General features: G+C 36.7%; 1 protein-coding gene across 6 annotated transcripts in view; it reads right to left on the bottom strand.

The window, feature by feature from the left end:
- Positions 1-2,527: 2,527 nt before the first annotated feature.
- The window catches only part of GAS2 (growth arrest specific 2), a 142,280-nt gene continuing 123,971 nt past the window's right edge, over positions 2,528-20,836 (bottom strand). For 5 of the 6 annotated variants that reach the window (XM_002755107.8, XM_054242184.2, XM_078339263.1 and 2 more), the window contains one exon: positions 2,528-3,725. In XM_002755107.8, coding sequence (XP_002755153.1) covers positions 3,507-3,725 — 219 coding nt within the window. In that variant the 3' untranslated portion in view covers positions 2,528-3,506. The remainder of the gene's footprint in view (positions 3,726-20,836) is intronic. The other variant, XM_035266046.3, reaches the window with a different exon arrangement.

The following is a 20,836-nucleotide window of genomic DNA, read 5'->3' as shown; positions in this document are numbered from 1 at the left end:
CATGAGTTTAGATGCATGTTTAACTTTGGGGAAATTTAGCTAGAAAATCTCAACTCTGAAATCAGGATTTGAGATGATTTTTGATCTTTTGAGTTTCTATGAATTGGGATTGAGATTTGATCTTCTTACCTTACTCTGATTAAGAGTCATGAAATAGAACTTTAAAAAGAGAAAAGCATTGGAATTAGAGCCATTACCTGTTTTACCTTACACATATTATTTAAACTTTTGGATGCCTATGGCTCTTAAAATGCAAAATGAGAGGATTGTAGGATTTCATAACTTCATAATCTGAAGATACTGTACACGTTAGAGATGTAGTTGGTTGGTTTCCTTCTTCATATGTCTAGAAAAACTCATTTCATGCTCTGTTCTAAGAGATAGTCAACACTCTTCAGAAACCCTAACGACAAAGAGCCGAAAATGACCCAGAGAGAGGAATCTGAGAAAAAAATTTAATCACAAACAAGTTTAAATTTACTCACCCAGTGTTTTTAAATGTTCCTTCGGTAACATCTTTAAGGAAGTCAACCATCTAGTCGATACTGTCTTTTCAGTGATAAAGTGTCAAGTACCTTATGAGGTGGGCATTGTGTCTGGATTATTTTTGTAACGAAGTTCCTCTTTCCTTTGAGCTACATTGGTGATTGGTGATCCAGAGTTTTTTATTCATCCTCCCTGCTTCTATTCTTTTGCTAGTACAGAACAATCTGTAGACAAGACAGCTAACAGTTCTTCCAAGTAATTTCTTAACAGTAAAAAATGAACACCTCCCAGGGTTCCTGAAATCATTCTTTATATGTCTCTGATTCAAGGACTTTCACCACCCATCATGTAGGTACTATTCTGTCCTCACCTACATCAGAAGGCACTGAATATGATAGCAGAGAGTCAATTTCAGAATTGGCCTAGTCTGCTCAATGTGTTGATATTTCTCACTGTGGCCTTTTTACTATTTACTTGGACTTCTGGTTTGAGATGTTTCCACTCTGTTGGCAACCAGATTATTACTTAAGACTTTTAAATCCTTTATTCATTGGGTATAGGACCCATCTCTCCATTGTTCTTCCTTGGATCTTACATCTAGCTGGGAATAAGATGACATTAACTTACTTTGGTCTATGTCCTTGCCGGTTCTCAATAAGAAGTCAAGGAGTAAGAGGCTCAATATAGTCTAATTTTTTTCACATCACTGTTTCGTGCTGATTGACTAGCAGCTAGACTCAAGTGCCAGTTGTGCCCATGTTTTCAATGACATTTAAAAGACCATCTTAGATGTGGTATGGGTGTGATAATCCTTCCCTCCCTTCCAAATATGGTCGTGCCCTAATCCCTGTAACTTATGAATATGTTATGTTACATGACAAAGTGGATTTTTTAGATGTGATCAAGTTAATGAACTTAAAATAGATTATTCAGGTAGATCCAATCTAATAATATAATCCTTAAAAGCAGAAAACTTTTCCAACCTATGAGATAAAGATGTGAAGAAAGAAGACGGATCACAGAGATGTTACATTGCCAATTTTGAAGATGGAGGAAGGAAATCATGGAGCCTAGGAATGCAGGTGGCCTCTAGAAGATGGAAAAAGAAGGAAAATGTATGCTCCCCTAGACTCTTCAGAAAAGAAAACAGCCTTGGTGACACTCCAACTTTAGCCCAGTGAAACCATGTTGGACATCTGACTGCAGAAATGTGAGATAATAAATATGCTTATTCAGCTACCAAGTTGGTAGCAATTTAATGCAGTAATAGATAACTACTAATGCAATAATGAAGTTAATATTACTTTTGTTAAGCTAAGCTTATTCTTTAAATTAATCAAGTTATTATTTTTAAATTTTGTTTAGAGATAGCCAATGGAATAATTATAAGGATATAAATATGCTTATGGAACAAATTTAGGCACAGGAGAAAATTTTGATGGAAATATTGTCATTAACTATACAAAGAAATTCAGTGTCAAAATTAGGTAATTTAAAGATCTTAATCTTTATCAATCCATGTTATATTTTAAAATAGATTAGAATTATTCACTGTACCAAGGTGACTTTATCTTCTACAACACTTCAGTGTCATTTTAAATTCATTTTTATAGGTTTCACTGACTATTTCCCCCAAATGATTATCATCACTTCCAGCCCTACAAAATTGTGCCATGCTTGTTGTTTACAAACTTCTCAGTTGACAGGTTGTGTGTGTTTTGACAAAATTTGTCATGTGACAAACATTCTCCCTTCCTGACTTTTTGGAGCAAGAAAGGTAGATTTTTTTGTTGATGTTGAAAAATGAATAAATGAAAATTTAATTTTCTATCCTTTTTATACTCCAAGTAGCACTTATGTTACTACCTATAATAAAACCTGAACCCTCTGCTAAGGAAAACTATCACCCACAATCACTCATCTCCCAAAATGAAGAAGTGCAAGGGAGCCCTAATTTGATTTTTCTTATAACTGTTGGGGAAAGTTGCCATTTGAAAATTAACTTGATTTCAAAATGAGGCACTGATTTAGAGACAGATAACATTTTAAAAATTTATCCTTTTAATTCTTGAATCAGTAAGGACAATATTTTGCTGTTTATTGGTATAAAACAGCCCTGTCCCAGGTATACAAGGGTATACGTAAGTCTGTAACATCATTAGCTACAGTGAATTTACTAGACAGCATAGCAAAATAGGATTAACTAAAGATATATTTTTAATAAGAAAATGCTTTGAAATAACATGAAATCAATGAAGAGTTGACTGTACAATTTACTCAAAATATCAACGTATGTCAGCTCATGTGTGAATTACACTAGGTCATTCTAAACACAGCCATGTGCTCAGGAATGTGTGAAATAACTCATAAGCTATTCTCTAAGGGGGTGTACTGACAACTTCCAAAAGTACCCCAGATATTTGGTCATGGATAAGAGATACACTTTAAGGCAACCTTCCAAGTAAATGTAAAGTTTTCTAAGTGGCCTTTCCAGTAATGTATTACTACTGTGAATACTCTATACTTATTTGTAGTGCTGTTGGATATATTTTTTTTTGTAGCACATTATCACACTAATCATCATTTTATAAAAAAAAAAAAAGCATAAAAATTCTGCAATTATAAAAATGTCTGGGGTGCTTTTACTCATGGACATAAAGCAGGCACTTTCTGTTGACGTATCTCCAAATCCTAAATGTTTTCTCCTTATAGTGTTTATCTTTAGCTAGAATTGTTTCTAATATTGTTTGTGTTCTAAATACTGTTCTTATATTGAGAAATAATTTGCCTAAAATTTGTCTAATTTAAATCTGAGTTTAGAATATCTTTTCATAGGTCATATTCTACAGAAGCATTAAAAATAAATAGTGCTACTCTTTGAACATTTTTCAACATGATGACATTTTTCTGTCTGTTATACTTTTCTCCAAAACAGTTTTCAGAGCATATGAACTAAACTGACTATACTGGAGAAGCGGATACAGGCCATTATAGGGTCCCCTTGTCATGACCAACTTGTTTCATTTAATCTCCTTCTTAGCCTTATAATTGGCAGAGACCACCAAGTAGTTATCTGGATTCATGTCCTTTAGAGTTGGAGATTTGCTTTGGATAGGGGATGTTTTGCCATCCACACGGGAGATCTGCAGCATTCGGCAGGGGTCGTGTTTCAACAAATACCCTGCAAAAGTTTCCCAGCCTCCTCCCACACGGACCATGACATGTTTGTTGTGCAGCATCTGAAATGAAAAAACATTAGAAGTGTTAAATTTGCAAATTCTTACAGTATCCTGAATCAAACCCTGGTTCTAATGAAATTAGTGTTTTGGTTCGTATTTCATGAACCATTGTTTTTCTATGTGGTGCACAATGTCTGAGTTAGCATACAGTCTGTGAAAGAAGTCCTGTTTATTCTATGAAAGTGGATTAAGGATAAACATCATCAGAACCCGGCTATGCTCTGCTATGGGAACAGCACCTTTGTATAATTCTTTGGTTTAATGTGCCTGGAGGTTTCTCTCTGACATCTGATGTTCTATGACAGTTCTTATCACTGCTTCTGGTTCCTGCCTACGGACTCAGCTTGGTGCTCCATTTTTCCCAGTGGGTTATTCTCCTCTGAGTCAGGATTTTAAAGACCATGGAAATGTCTGCTATTGAATTATAATGCTAAGATTCAGACAAATATTCAATACAAAATAATATTGAAAATGAACTAAAAAAAATCACTGGAGTTTTGCCCATTGTCTAAGCCCTTGAAGGCAAGGTGTTTTTGAATAGGCAAACATCCATGTTTTTCTTTATTATTTTTCTTCCTAATTTTTGTAGAATACGGTTTTTAAAACAAACAAATAACTTATGTCTAAGACCAGGAGCCATCTAGAGCTCCAACTTAACAAAGTTATTGATTTAAATGTGAAGAATGCATGAATCTTTCTATCTAGCAAAAATATGCTATGGAGGTTTGGCATTGAAAGCCAAAGAATTTGTCATCGGCTTCTTTCAAATATCAGAACATTTACTATTAAGAGGAAATATTGCACAATCATCAAAGACCCTGCTGAATCCCTCTCCTCCTCTCCTGCCCACTATGTTATGGATTCATATGGGCACCAAAATGTTGGGAAGAGGATGTTATTGTGAGAGAAGTTCTGGGAAGTCACATCATAGAGGCTACATAATCTGTTTCAATTCTTCTTATTCTGTGTGACCTTGAGAACTAGACTTTTTTTGACTCCCAGCCAGTGGGAGATGACTTGTGTTCTTACCACTTTCATGTAGGTTTTGATGAAGGTTTTGGACCTGCTTTCTATATGCCTGTATCTAAAATTTATACATGTGTATTTGGGGGTTTCACAGAATCTCATTTATGTGGTTGACATGAAGTGGTTTTCAAAATCAAATATTGTACCAACTAATAAAAATTCAATAAAAAATAGTAATTAAAACTAATAGATTTATAAGAATTAAGTGTATTTCTACTGGTTATTCTCATTTAGAATATCAGAATTTTATAAAGTGAAACCAGAAGAACTGTCCCATAGAACTGATGTTTTTGGTTTATTTTGAATAAACATAGGAATTGACCCTCCCATTCTTAAAATTTGAGAAAATTACAACTGTCTTATTTGAGTTCCCTTCTCAGAAAACCAACCAGCAGGCTCCCATATATTATGAAGGAGCTGAAACTCACTAGGTCACTGCATCTAGACAATGAGACCTCAGATCCCTCCTCTGTTGTGATTGCCTAATGGACCATCTGCTTCCTGTTGACCAATTCCTCTCCCTTATCCCTCCCTAATTCCTGTTTTCATGGTTACATTTCTTCCCTGGTATATAAAACCTTAATTTTAGTCCATCAGGGAGAGGAATTTGACACTGATAATCCAGCTCTCTGGCTGCAGCACCCGAATAAGGCCTTTTTCCCTGGCAATACTGATTGTCTCAGTGACTGGCCTTCTATGCAGTAAGCAGCAAGACCTAGACAGAACCTCTGTTATTTCAGTAACAAAAGGACCTTAGAACACATCTTCCAGCTGGAAGTCTTCAAACTTATTTTAGTATTGGAATAATGTAATGTACTCATTAAATAAAATCTCAGTGAGAATCGCTGAAATAAAAGCAGATGAAAAGAGAGTTTAGCTTGTAACTACTTTGCCTTTTCTGGCCCTGCCAGTGGTACTGAAATTGGCTCGTGTCCCACAGAACTAATATTTACTTATATAAATAAATATAATAATTGAAAACTTGAAACTTAAATTTGTCTTATCTGAGTTTCTCCCTCAGCAAACTGACCTTTGGTTAAGGAACAGGTGGTACAAGATAATTAGATGCCAGACTCCTTCCCCTCCCTAAAATTCCTGTTTTCCTGTATGTAGCTACATTCCTACTCCACTATAGAAACTCTGAATTTTAGTTGATTGCTAAAATGAATTTGAGACTGATTTGTTCTTCTTGGCTGCAGCACCCAAATAAAGCCTTCTTCCCTGGCAATACTCATTGTATCAGGGATTAGCTTTCTGTGTACAAAGCAAGAGGGCCTAACCCCTGGTGTTTCGGTCACAGTACCATGCTGTTTTACAGATGCAGACACTGAGAACCAGATCTTAGGACATAAGTAAATCAAATAAAAGATCTGATTTTCAGTGTCCAATTCTGTAAAATAAGAACCTGACTGGAGTCAGGTTGGACTGGAGCCAGGTTCTTAGCACCTGATTCCAGTTTAGTGCTTTTCTCATGACAGTTTTTACTAAAGAAATAAAATCAACTAGGGCTTTTATAATTTCATCCACATATTCATAGTCCCACATGTTCCTGCATGTATCTCGATTGCCAGCTTCCAAAATTTAAAGTCACTGGGACAAAAACTGCAAAGGCCAATGTCAGAATAACACTTTGATTCTCCCACTGTTCTAGAGAGCAACTTTGCCTATTGTTGAAGTTCTGGCACTTCCTAGCTCTGCAACTTACGTTTAAAAGTTGCCTCCAAATATCCTCAGTTGCAATGCCCCTGGCAAAATGCCCAAGTTCAATTCAGTGCTTGTGAACAGGCCATATCAAGCAGAAAGAACCACCAGTCAGAACAGTTTTTAAACAATTCTGGGAAGCAGTGACAGAAACATTTTTCAGCCTGGAGTATTACTGGCCATTTAGGCACAAATTCAGTCTGCTAATTTTTAATGAATCCACAGTACTATGCAAAGTGGATACAGCATGAAACAGAGTCATACAGAATATGAATAACACGGGAATTAAATTTCTGCTAACTTCCTCTTCCAAATCCTTCTACTGCAGATGTTGGTCTCACTCCAATATTCTTACCACAGTCAATAAGGGAGGATTAGCCAGAAATACTTAAAATGTATTTAGGTTCACTTTCCTGCCTTGGTAAGTGGTGTCTAATGGACATAATTGTATTTTTGTGAATAACATCCATCTCCAAAGTCTAGCTTCATTATGTGAACATTCCTCTAATAAGAGCTACAGTTGGAGGAGGCATACAGATTTGTTGATTAATTTTGTGTGATTTTTGGGTGGAGGAATCTATTTGTTGTTTTCTCATTTTGAAACCCAAATCTAGGGGTTTCATGAGATCATCTCATCCTTTTGAAACTTGCCCAAGTGTCCCATAGAACTAATGTTTATGATTTCTTTTGAATAAACATAGACATTTACCCTCCCAGTCTTAAAATCGGAGAAAGTTAGAATTGTTTTATCTGAGTTTTTTCTCAGAAAACCAACCATCAGGCCTCCCTGATAGTGTCAAGGAACTGAAACCTACCAGATTATCACATCTAGACAATAAGGGCCAGACCCCTCACCCATCATGATTGCCTAAGGGACCACCTGCATCTTGTAACCAACTTCTCCTTACTCATTCCTAATTCCTGTTTTCCCACACATAGTTACATTTCTTCTCTGCTCTATAAACCACTAATTTTAGTCAGTTGAGATGGATTTGGGACTTATCTCACATTCTTGGCTGCAGCACCTGACAAAGCCTTCTTTCCTGGTAACATTCATTGCCCAGTGGTTGATTTTCCATGCAGAGAGCAATAGGACAAAGACCAAACTGCTGATCCATTGGTAACAATTTGCCTTTGATTGTGGTTCTGTAGGCAATACATGGAGAGGTGTTTTTCTCCAAGGTATGAGCCGACCTCTTTCCACTCCCAGACTTTTAAAGGAAATAATGAACAGACAATTTATACCTACATTTTTGAAACATGTTCCACAGAAATAAAGAATTGTTTTAGAAACAGATGAAACTTCCTGTAAAACATTTACAGGAGACATTGCTTTATATGCACACCTTAGGGATGGGATATTACTAACAGTAAAATCAGATATCATAGGTTCCTTTCTTTTGTAAGATTTCTATTAGGTATCAGCCTCAGTAGTCTGTTTGGTTTTTCCAATTATTGCAAAAACAGTTTCTATTTTTCCTGATCTCCTCTATGGACCTAGTCACTGCTCTGTAGGCTGGGTCCTTATACATTTATCAGAACTGTAAAATGCTTCTCTCTTGCTTTGAAGGAGTTGTTTTTTCCTTTTTCTTTGCTCTTCTGTTTCTAAGCTACACTGGAAAAAAAAAAAAGAGAAAACATACATAAACACACTATTTCCTTTCACTGAATGCTTCCTTGATGTTGTATTTGACAAGCATCTAAGCATCCATGATTCATGTACTTACCCATAACACTTAAAACCAAAGGGACTTTCTACAATTTCAAAGAAGAATATTGGTTTCATATGGAAGAGGAGTAATTGTGGAATCCATTACCTTTCCTCATGCCTCATTTTGGCTACTCTTGGGAGATGGAAGGGTTTTAGGTCAATATTATCAGGTTTCCACAGGAAACATTACCACCCTTCTCCATGAAATTGGTGGCCCTGTCTGAGAATATACTGTAGAAAACAGATTTTCAATACTGAGTCATTCTTGCTGAAGTCTCACACCTGAACACTATAATTTGCTAAGAAAGCCAGTGGCTAAGCTGTTCAAAAGTTTCAAGCATGGATTAAGATGTTAGGGTTATATGAAAGATAAGTGTTGGCAAGAATGTGGAGAAAAGGAAACATTTACACACTATTGGTGGGAATGCAAATTAGTAGAGCCATTATGGAAAACAGCATAAAGGTTCCTCAAAATATTAAAAATAAAGGTAGCATATGATCCATCAATCCTACCACTAGGTGTGTGTGTGTATATATATACATACACAAAGAAAGGACATCAGTATACCAAGAGATATCTGCACTCTGATGTTTACTTCAGCACTATTCACAATAGCCACGATAGGGAGTCAACGTAAATCTCCATTAATGGATGAATGGATAGAGAAAATGTGGTATATATACACTATGGAATACTATTCAGCCATAATACAGAAGAAAATCATTTTGTTTACAACAACAAGAATGAACCCAGAGGACATTGTGTTAAGTGAAATAAGCCAGGCACAGAAAGACAAAAATACCACATGATTTTGTCAGAGGCATTTGAACAAGAGCAACTCCATCTTGAATATGGGCTAGGTAAAATGAGGCTGAGACCTACTGGGCTGCATTCCCAGATGGTTAAGGCATTCTGTCATAGAATGAGATATGTCACATGATAATTCATAGGATAAGATATAGGATAAGGTTGGCACAAGATACAGCTCAGAAAGACCTTGCTGATAAAACAGGTTGCAGTAAAGAAGCCAGCCAAAACCCACCAAAACCAAGCCACGGCAATATCAAGAGTTTATCCTACATTGTCCAAAAGGGTAAGATGGATAATCCACCCCTTGTGTAGCGTATCATAAAGAAATAACCAGAAAATGGGCAACCAGCAGGCCTCGGGGCTGCTCTGTCTATGGAGTAGCCATTCTTTTATTTCTTTACTTTCTTAACATACTTGCTTTCAGTTTACTCTATGGACTCATCCAAGAACCCTCTATTGGAGTCTGGATCTGGACCCCTTTTCTTTAGCAATTTCACTCATATGTGGAGTCTAAAAACGCTGATCTCTTGAAAGTAGAGAAAAGAATGGTGGTTGCTAGATGCTGGAGTGGTTGGTGGATGAGGGTCATAGGAAGATGTTGGTCAAAGGACATAATTACAGTAAGACAAGAGAAATAAGTTCAAGAGGTTTATTGAACTGCATGTTGACTATAGTTAAGAATTATATATTGTATTCTTCCTTAATTCCAAAATATGCAAAAAGAGTGGATGTTAAGAGTTCTTGCCATAAAAATGATAACTATGTAGGTAATACATTTGTTGCTTTGCTCTATTTAGTGATTTCACAATGTATATAACTTTAAAAGTTTATGTTGTAAATGATGAAGACATATAATTTTATTTGTCTGTTTAAACAAATACATAAATAAATAGAAGAGGACCCATACATAAATTCTTTTTTTAAAGATACTAAGTTCATAAATATTTATTGTCCAGATTATAGAGATTTAAATTCCATGCTTTTCTGGTATGTGACCAATCTCAAAAAATTGTTTAACACTCACCCCCATCTCCATAAACCAAATTCCTACTGTTTAACCTAAAAGCAAATCCACCTGCTATTATTATTTCCCTCCCTTCCCCTAGAATGCCTACACTATGAGCTTTTCCAGCAGAGATGCTGAGCTGGTTTAGAAGGAAGATTATATACTTCATCCAATAACTCATTTCATCTCAGAGATTAGTGACATTAGACCAACTGCAATTAATTGATCCTTTTACTTTTTGTTTTGGTAAGCTCTATTTCCCAATTTTATCTATTATTCTCAAACACACTCCTTGTACCCACCCTCAGTCAGCCTACTGATGACTTCCCAACTTTATCAAGCATGCATCCTGTACTGACACCTCTATTGGCCAATACACCTGAATCTATATTTATCCTTTACTCCATCTTTCTTATCTCAGAAAGAAGTCCTGTCCAAGTTCAATTCCTCCCACCAAGTTCTAACTCTCATTAATTCCCACTTATTCTCATACCTTCTCCTCACATCTGACCTTCTTGATAGTTACATTCACACTTGGTATCATGTCTCCTAACTTGCCAATCACAGTACAACTTGCAGTACACTTTGCTTCTGCCCCCTACCTCTTAACTGACTGCACAGGGAAAAGGAACCTAATGATATTGACTACTCCTTCCTTGAACTCCCTACTCCTTAACTACCTATGACAAGTTTGTCTCCTGAAATGCCTACTTCCTATCTCATTGTTCTTTCTCTGCCATTCCAAAATATTCTGTCCTTTGTCTACCATTTTTCTGACTCTAACCACTTTCTCTTTTTAACCTCATGGTTTTCACTACCATCTACTTTAGTCTCACAAATTATAACTCTAGCCCTTGCCTCTTCCCTGATGTTCAAAACATCACCTTCACCTGGAAAATGGTCCATGGTCATCTCTTTCCCCAGACATGTGAATCCTTCCTTGCTGTGGGCTGTTTAGATTACAAATGTGTTCATTGTTACATGCATCCCACAATATTGCAATTGCTGATTTATCTGTATGTCCCTTTCCAGAATATGTTAGCTCTCTGAAGAGAGGGATGATGATGTATTCTTCATTTTTGGAATCTCATATATGTAAGCTCAGAACAGGGTCAATACTGTTATCATATCATACTTCTTTTCATTTTATACTTCCACAGGTTATACTCACTTTAATCTACAATGCCATTATCAGTATTACTCCTTTTATAGATAAAAATACTGATGCTCTCAGAAGTTAAGCAACTTGGGCAGGATCACACAACAAATCAGTAGCAGAACTGGGACAAAAATCCTTTATTTCATTATACCATACCTGCGTATTCTGCAAAGTGCTAGCTTTTGGTTTTCACCCATGCTTGGTTCCTTACCTGTGATAATTCAGCACAGGCAAGACATTATTAATATCAGAAGTAGTAAGTAGTGTAAGGAGATTAACTGTGCTCATTTAAAATGATTCATAGGGTTATGTCCTAATAAGTCTAAATAAACATTAAATTTAACTTCAGAAGATTATTCTCAACTAGCCCTAATTATTTCAGAACTAAACATGTGTCACGTGAGGTAACACAAAGTAATACATTCATATCTGTTGGCATAAGTAAGTAGGGGCTTTGATTTTTGTTCAGTGTGTATCTCACTGCTTTTTAATTTTATTACCTCACAGAGTTGAACTTCGTGCTCTTCATTCCAAAAGGTAGCCACCCCAGTAACATCAATGCATCTGCAAATTGGGTATGGTCATGCATCATGTAACAATGAGAATCATTCTGAGAAATGTGTGGTTACGTGATTTAACCACTATATGAACATCATAAAGTGTACTTACACAAAACTAGATGGTCCAACCTACTATGCACCTAAGCTATATGGGAGAGCCTGTTGCTTCTAGGCTACAAAGCTGTACAGCAAATTACTGTACTGAATATGTAGGCAATTATAACACATGGTATTTGTATATCCAGCAAATTACTGTACTGAATATGTTAGCAATTACAACACATGGTATTTGTATATCTGAAGATCTCCTAACATAAAAAATGTACAGTAAAAATCCAGTATTAAAATCTTATGGAAATAATCTTATTGACTGAAACGTAGTTATAAGTACATGACTACATTCAATATCTAGAATTGAGTCCTATATTGTTGTTTGTTATTTTTCTTTATTTTTGTTGTTGAGAAGAAATACAAGAATTGCTACAAATGGCCTCAAATACTATGTGTTTCAAAGCAGTAGTTTTTGCATGTTAGGTCTTATTATGGCTGTCACCATTTTTAACCACTGGTTTCATTCCTTACTGTGACTTGGCCTCTGATCCTAGCAAAGCAGAGGAGATCCATTACTGACTTAAGCAACATTTCTCAATTCTTAAGGGGGGTAAACAGACAATGACCAAAATCTTATCTCAGCTTTGATCCCTACTGAAGGATTAGGGATTAGAGCCTGTGGCCCTAATGAAGTTCTATAAGCATAATCAGGCTGTTGCAAACATTGTAAATAATTTGTTTCTATGAATGATACACATTCCTTGTCTAGAGTAAAGAATCAATATGCCTCAAAGTTGTCTTTTTGTTTTTACATATTTTCTGTCAGTAATGAGAAGAAACACTCCCATTCTTAATCAAGACCATTTTGTTTTATGACTTTGTCTTCCTGTGATGCTTAATTATGCGTTTTAATTAGAAAACTTTTTCATATGTGACAGTAAGAGGGAGTTTCCTTAGATGACATAGAGTCATACAGTATTAGAGTGCTTACTATGAGCCAAATAATCTACAAATATGTCCTGTTGAAATTAAGAGAATAAAAAGAAACACTGAGGTCCTGCAATGTTTCACAGATACACAAATAGCCTGAGAGAAGGTTAGATAAGTGATTCACCAGAGCCAGGCTAGAAACCACATCTTTATTCCCAATCCAGCACATGACCTTGCAATTAAGGAGTTGTATTATTTCAAAAATTATTTTCCTAATAATGAATGTAACGTTTAAGTGTGAGTGAACCATTTAATATATTGATGCAGCACTGATTTACAGCATGTCAGGTAAGTCACTATCTACATTTTATTGAATTGAATACACATTTTTGAGACTACAGTATGTTTACCTAATGCCTACTTATTAGCACCACCTTTTAATTTTGTTTTCCTAACATTAAATAAAAAAAACTATTTCATGCCCCCACCCCAATCAAGTGCCTTAGCTCATCCAGATACTTAATTCAAAGAGGATAAACAAGTTGAAATGAAATAAGTTTACTTTCCCATGTTAACTTAGAACATAATGGAAACTTCATAAGTTGTAGAAATGATCAGTCGGCAGCCTCCTATGGGTTTTAGGGAGGTCACTGCAGTATCAAGTTTCTAGTGCTCTGGCTCCTATGATATATGATGACAGGATTTCAGAAAGGAAGGGTATTTTCCCCCCTCTGTCTTAATTGTGTAGTTTAGTAAGACAGGCTGGAATCATATTACGTGGAGTTAGGAACTTAAAGCAATAAAAAAAAGAAGAATATCTTTTTCTTTATCTTGGGTACATTTGTGTTTAGAAACAGAAATACATCAGCTCACTTTCATTGCCAGGGAAAAGCCTACATTCATGTAGATCACAGAAAGTCATAGGTTTTACTAAATGAAAAAGAAATGGCCACATAGCAGAGCCAGAAAAATATGGATTTATTGGTAATATACTTGTTTTTTAAGATAACCAAGCTGTATAAATCTTAGCTATATTATATCAACAACAAACAAGCAAAACCACTAATAAAAACAAAAACTACCCAACAGGAAATGTCTTTCAGATGAGAATTTTAAATTAAAAGGTTATGTTTATCTTTTATAGCTTTATTTTCTTCCCCAGCATATTGCTTGAATGTCCCTCTCTGTTCAAAATTGTAATTCCTATGAAATGCATCAGATGTCATCACCCTCTCAGGATGACAGCGACAAATCTGTTTCATTCTGTCTCTAATCTTGGGCTGGTGGCCCGAAAAACTGAGGGCAGCGGGAGTATCTGTCAAGTGCTCTGAACACAGATGTCATTAGACCCTGAGGGTGTGAATGCTTTTCAGCAGGATGCCCCCTCATCTCTCACTCTTCACGAATCCACCTTCTACTCTAGAGCCACAGTGATCTTCCTCAAAGGAAAATCTGAACATGCTACTGCCTTCTTAAAAAGCTGTGAGTGGCTTTCCACTGTCTGTCATGTTTCTCAGACATTCTTAGCTAGAGCTCACCTGAGATACACCACTCACAGTAAATCTGCAGTGTGGTGAAGATCCTGGGAAAGCAGTAGGGGGTAAGAGAGAGATGTCAGCATCCCCACAGTGGTCAGAAGCATACATAATTTGGACAATTTGACGGCGATTCTGATACCTTCTCTTTGACTTCTACCCCATCCCTCCATAAAAATAAGTAACCTGGATCACAAAGCACTTTACGGCCAAGCTACTATTTTCTTTTCCCATGTTCTTTCTCACTATGCCAGAGTTATCATGTATGGCTGTGCAGGATGTGCACTGCAACTGCACTATGCTGTATGTAGTCCTGCCTTCTGAGCCCAGGCCCACCCTCCATATTACTCACTCCATAGATATTCTGAACTTCTTAAAATCCCAAGAAAGTTTCATGCCTTTATACATGCAGAGAATTGTTCCACATTCACCAGGTGAATTAAAGTAAACTCTTCCTTTGATCACTCAATAAATATTTGTTGAGTGGCAGGCAAGGTTACTTCTTGGCTAAATTTCATACGCTGGGGGCCTAGCATAGTGCCAGGCACACAATACTTATTAGATGAATATTAAATGAATAAATGCATGTTAAATGACTGGATGAACAAAATTAATACTTACTAATGCCCCATTCCAAGCAACACTACCTTTATAAAATATATCTGTATTGCTTATTTATGAAAAGATAAGAGAAAGGGAAAGGTAAAATGGTTTCTGTCCTTATTTAGAAAGAGGAATCTGAATGATAAATCAGACCAACTGTTGCTTCGAGAATTTCTTTGAGAGAAAGATTTGGGTCAAAAAATGAAGCTGTAATAGGAATTGCATACGAAAGTGGGAGATTGTATTGAGAATCAAGAGAGGAAATAGAAGAAGAAATGGGGAAAAGGGAAGCAAAAAGAGAGAAATAAATATGATAGAATCCACAGTGAATTAAGTACATCATTCTCTTCATGGTCTTCCTTCACAAATTGTTATTATAACCGGAATGCATTTTCTAAAAAAAACATGGTCTACAAGAGTAATAAATTGCTTCATAAAATTTTCACCGTTTTCTTTTCTCTCTTTTGACGCTTAAGTGCTGTGGTTCCCTCCGTGCAACTCTGGGTCTCATTAAACGATTCTCCACTTAATAGACCACAGAGGATCATGTTTCTGCACAATCTGTTAACTGCTCTCCACTGAAGCCATTGTTTTAAGAGGCAATGGTATCTGACACTGACTGCCTAGAGGAGCCAACCCACCTAAATTTAGATCAGCTCAGCCCCCTGGGATATCATACGCTTCCCCACACCTTCTTGTCAACCCCATTCACTGCGTGTTTTTACAAGCCATCATAACTTGAAAGAAAATATTGTCTTTAGAATGCAGTAATCTGTTCTCCAGAGGAAGAATGTTAAATTAATTTATAGGACAGCAGACTTTGTCATTGTCTAATATTATTCTGAAATGGCATATGCTCAAAATTGGGCGACTGGGAATTCAGCTATCTGCCTGAAGTACCCTGACACATGGAGGAGTGAAATAGCAGGTGTTCCATGGATAGTTTCCATGGATGTCGAAGGCTTGATTATAGCAAGTGATAAGGTCACCTGTTACCAGGGCAAACTGAGGCACTACTAGTAACAAATAACATTGGAAGATATCCTTGCCAAAGGTGGGGAATTCATTTCAACCTCTCTAGTTATGTACAGTTAGTTAATCACAGTCCAAATAAACCAGCTTCTGGAATTAGTGCTTTGCTGTTTACAAGTATTTTTCTTATTTATTATCTTATTTACTATTTTGTTTTAACTTCCTAATAGTCCTTTAGCTTATTATACCCTTTTCTTAGATAAGAATTCAGAGAGATAAATAACAACAAACAAAGCAGAAGCTACTATTTGTTTTTTCTTTATCAGACTGCCAACTTGCTGTATGACCAGAATAAATTTATTTACTCTCCCTGTGTGTCAGTTTCTCATCTGCAAAATAATGACTATAGTAATTCCTTCTTCCTATAGTTGTTCACACACAGATAGTAATATGTGTACGCATGTAGAAACAGTGCCTGGAACATGGTATATACTCAGTAATAGCCTGCTATTGTTATTTTTAAATAATAATGTGCTGCTGCCACCACTGATAATGATAAGATCCTTACAGATTTTGTTTCATTTAATCCTGGGAGCAACTCTGAGTGGTTTGCATTATGCCCACATTTAAAAATGAGAAAACAGTCGCTCAGCAAGGTTAAGTGAATTGCCCAAGGTCACCTAGCTAAGAAGCAACAAAGTTTAGATTTGAAGTCTCAGGATTCAGACAATACTCATTACCATACAACTATACACCCCAAAGTGACTTTGCCAAGGGTTACAGTCACCTGAGTTTTTATCCAAAGTCTTTCCACGGGCAACATCTCCTTTATTTAGGGATACATATTGTCATTTGATGAAGTCCTTTGTAAATATGCTGATGATCATATTGCCCAACTAGGAATGAACCCAAACTCACAACAAAGAAGGTGCGTTACATGCTTGAAACAATTTACTTGAGCCTGAACCTGATTGTTTTACCCATACAAAAATGCTGAAAGTTAAGTGCAGGCCAGTGTTCTTAGCCCTTGAGCCCACATTCAAAAACTGAAACCTTATTAAAATCCTGACAGTACTTCCTCATATATAATTTTGTTATCACAATTACCCAGTGGCTCAGTAGGCAAGTGTTACTGTTACCATTATCTAATAGAGAAATAGAGCCTCAGAGAGGTTAAGTGGGTAGCTGAAGGACACACAGTGCACTACTCTTCTGATGCCCAGTTGTGAGGCATTGACTCCAGTGATAAATCATACATTAGGGTGAATGTAATCCTCAAGCCTTTATTTGAAGGGTAAACTACCACAGTGCCCTAAATGGTGAGAACCAATCTCCCAAGATGGACAGGGCATTGGGTCAGAAATATTCTGGCTTTTGGAGCTGAAGAGAAACAAGTTCCTGGCCTGCTGTAGTTGTTTCCCCAGAGTGGGGGAGGGAATTCAGCTTCATAAAGTAGGCTCATTGTAGAGAAAAATGACTTCCAGTAGCCTCTTTCTGGAAGCAAACATGGGAAAAGCAGCAAGCGATGATGGACTGGTGAAAAGTTCCATTTGCACTTGCTTGGAAATATGTGTAGGAGCACTTAATGCCAATTGCCTGTCAGTTCTCATCTCCTTGTTATGTAATAAGGTCTCCATTTTCCCAGCCCTGCACCAAATGAAATTAAGAAGGCTTAGGATCCATGTAATTACCAGTGTATGGTACCATTTCAGACAGAGAGGACAGAGTCATAATAAATATTTTATAAAACAATTAGCATAGTGAAAGCAATGAGAGTGAAACTGTTGGTGCTAGAGGAAGGATTTGTTGCTGGTCTGTACTAGAGTGAAATTATAATTTATCCACTCCAAAGATGTAACAACCTGTTTAGGAAGGGGAGCTGAGCTCCACGAGGCAAAGAAAACCATTTCCTCTACTAAGCGGACAGGGTCACATTTGCCTGATTCAGTCTGAATTCCATTATCTCTACTAAACACTAATATTAAAATCCAACAGGCAGGCTAGAATAAGTAAGCACTGAGAGAGCCAAAGTGTAACACTACATGATGATGATACAGAACAATGGTTTCCAAATAGGTGTCCTCTTGAGTCTTAAAAGGCAACAAAAGGTTAGTAACCTAGATACTCCAAAAAACTATTAATTTGTCACTGGTTTTAATGTATCTTTAGTATATTGATGTTAAAATGAAAAATTAAGTATTAATAAATACATTCAGTTCTTTCTAATGGTAAAATATTTGAAAATCTGAGCCTCTTTTTTTTTTTTAAAACCCTACTCAAATAAAAAGGAAAGAATAAAAATATTACAAAGTCGAAGGACAAGGGAAATTGAGAGGATAAAATGATAGTGAAGAAAGAGTATAAATTTTTAGAAGCTGGAAAACAGACAAATGAGTTGTAACTAAGAGTAACAGAGATAGAACTATAAGCCTGAAATGGCAGCTGTCAAAAAGAAGCAAGCCAAACAATGCCATAAAACTATAGAAAATGTAGGCTTTGGAATCACCAGGTACCTCCATCAGGTGAGGAGAAAAATGCAGTTTAATAATGGAGAATGGGTTGAAAATTGGTGTAAGGATTGATTAGCACCCAGAATTGCTATATCCCTGCCCCAGATTTCCTATGCCAGTGACTGTGCCGTCACAGCAGGAGACTGAAGATTTATCTCTGCAGAAACTGAATCAGAGAAATATCTGGCAGATGACTCAGCCATGGGATGGAGAGAAGGAAAGATATATGAAAAAGCAAATACAGCAAAATTTTCATTGCAGAACCCATTTGGCAAGTTACATGGGTATTGGCATCTCTATGTGTTTGAAAATTCTCACAGCAAAATATTAGAGGAAAACTACATCCAATCTGTTCTTACCGTCTTTACTGCTATCTCCTTAGTCCTTTTTTTTATCTCACCCAAATTATTGTAATAATATTCAGATCCGTCTTTGGGCCTTCCCTTTTTGCCCCTCAGTGTATTCTCAATAGAGCAACTAAAGGGATCTTGTTAAAACAGAAGTACCTCATGCCAAAACTCTTGAAAACCCTGCATGGCTCCCCATTTCACTGGGAGTAAACTACAGAGTTCTCCCAATAGCCTAAATTTTCTAGGGGACCTGGACTCCTGTTACATCTCCTATCACTGTACCCTTCAAATGCTCTGTGACAGTCACACTGGTATCCCTGCTATTTCCCAAACACACAGGTCCACTCTAGACATCCTCCACTTGGTGTTCTTTCTGTCTAGAATCTTTCTTCCCAGATGACCTCAGAGTAAACACCTCACCTCCTTCATGGCCTTGCTAATATCTCATCTTCTTAATGAGGATCATCCTAACCACCTTTTAAAACTTGCTTTCCTCCTCCTGGCACTCCCAATCTGCCTTACCCTGTTCTGCTTCTCCTTCTCCATGGGAGCATGGCATTTATCTCTCTCTAACAAGCTATTTATTTACATAGGTTTTTTGGTATACGGTCTAATACCTCCCAGTTAGAGTTGTCATATTTAGCATATAAAGATACAGGACACCCAGTCGAATTGAATTCCAGATAAACAATGAACATTTTTTTAGTATATCCCTTATAATATTTGGAAATACTCCTACAAAAAATATTTGTTATCTGAAGTTCAAATGTGATAGAGCACTCTATATTTTATCTGGTTAGCCTACACAGTACACACATGAATATGAAGTCCTTTAGAAGGCCGGGTGCAGTGGCTCACGCCTGTAATCCCTGCATTTTGGGAGGGTAAGGCAGGCAGATCACGAGGTCAGGAGATGGAGACCATCCTGGTGAAATCCTGTCTCTACTAAATAAAAATAAAATTATCCAGGTGTGGTGGCACATGCCTGTAGTCCCAGCTACTCAGGAGTCTGCGGCAGGGGAATCACTTGAACCCAGGAGACAGAGGTTGCAGTGAGCCAAGATTGAGCCATTGCACTCCAGCCTGGGGACAGAGCAAGACTCCATCTCACAAAAATAAAAAAAGTCCTTTAGAGAGTCATGGATATCCTGTTTTGTTCCCTGATATATCCTTATTTCTTAGAACCCTACTTGCTTCATAATAGACGTCGAATTACAGATTTACTCAGGATGAGCTCTAGAAATCAATCCACAAAAGACTCTGATATAGTAAATAGGGGATCCACCAGAACAAGGTAGAGAAGTTTCAGGGAGACACTGTGGACAGACCTGGCGAGGGGGTCAGAAATGAAATGGATAAATTCATTGGCATGTTTCCCTGTGGCATTATTATGAGGGTTTTACACTTCTCTAAGGGGATCTGGTAAGGGCCTCTTTATCTTACTCAGGACAGCACAATGAAGTATTACTGACTTCAAGAAAAATAGAAATTATTGCAAAAAGGTAAAGTAATCATGGTACACTATAATATTTACATGATCATTATAAAGTAAATGCTGAATAATGATTTTACCAACACTGTGGCATAGCTAATGATATTGAGCAAATAGAAAGGAAGGAAGTGTAATATGTGTGATGAGTGGGGAGAGGGGAGAGAAAAGACGGCCAGATTGTTATCTTCTACTCCTGCCACACTGAGTTCATGAATATGCTATAGAAAAGATCTAAAATTTAAAACTAAGATAAAGCAGCATAATTAAATAATTTAGAAGCTCAGAGGCAAATACAAGAAGAAACAGCCTTAACAGCTACCTCTGGGGAGAACTAAAGAGAAAAAAGGGTGGAAAGCGGTAAGAAGGGAGGAGCAGGTTTGCTGTTTTGAGGGCATAAGTCTTATAGCACCATTTTATTAATAATGTATATGTGTTTTTTCATAAAAATAAAATTAGATTTAAAATGCCCAGCTCAGCTACTTAAAAAAAAGCAACAGAGAAATATTTCTAAAATATCTATCTAAGAAAATGTTTTTTTCATTAAAAAATTGTTTTATTACTATGAATATCTTATTCTTGTTTTGCAGACTAGCTGGCACGCTCTCATACAATTTGCAATTTTACTCGAAATCATTACAAAAGTAAGGATGAATGATGATCTTATTTCTGCCACTCCCTTAGCATACTTCAGAGG

Source organism: Callithrix jacchus, chromosome 10, assembly GCF_049354715.1.
Source record: "Callithrix jacchus isolate 240 chromosome 10, calJac240_pri, whole genome shotgun sequence".
Lineage (NCBI taxonomy): Eukaryota > Metazoa > Chordata > Mammalia > Primates > Cebidae > Callithrix > Callithrix jacchus.
The sequence above is the reverse complement of the archived record's forward strand: the minus strand, read 5'-3'. Positions and strand labels throughout refer to the sequence as shown.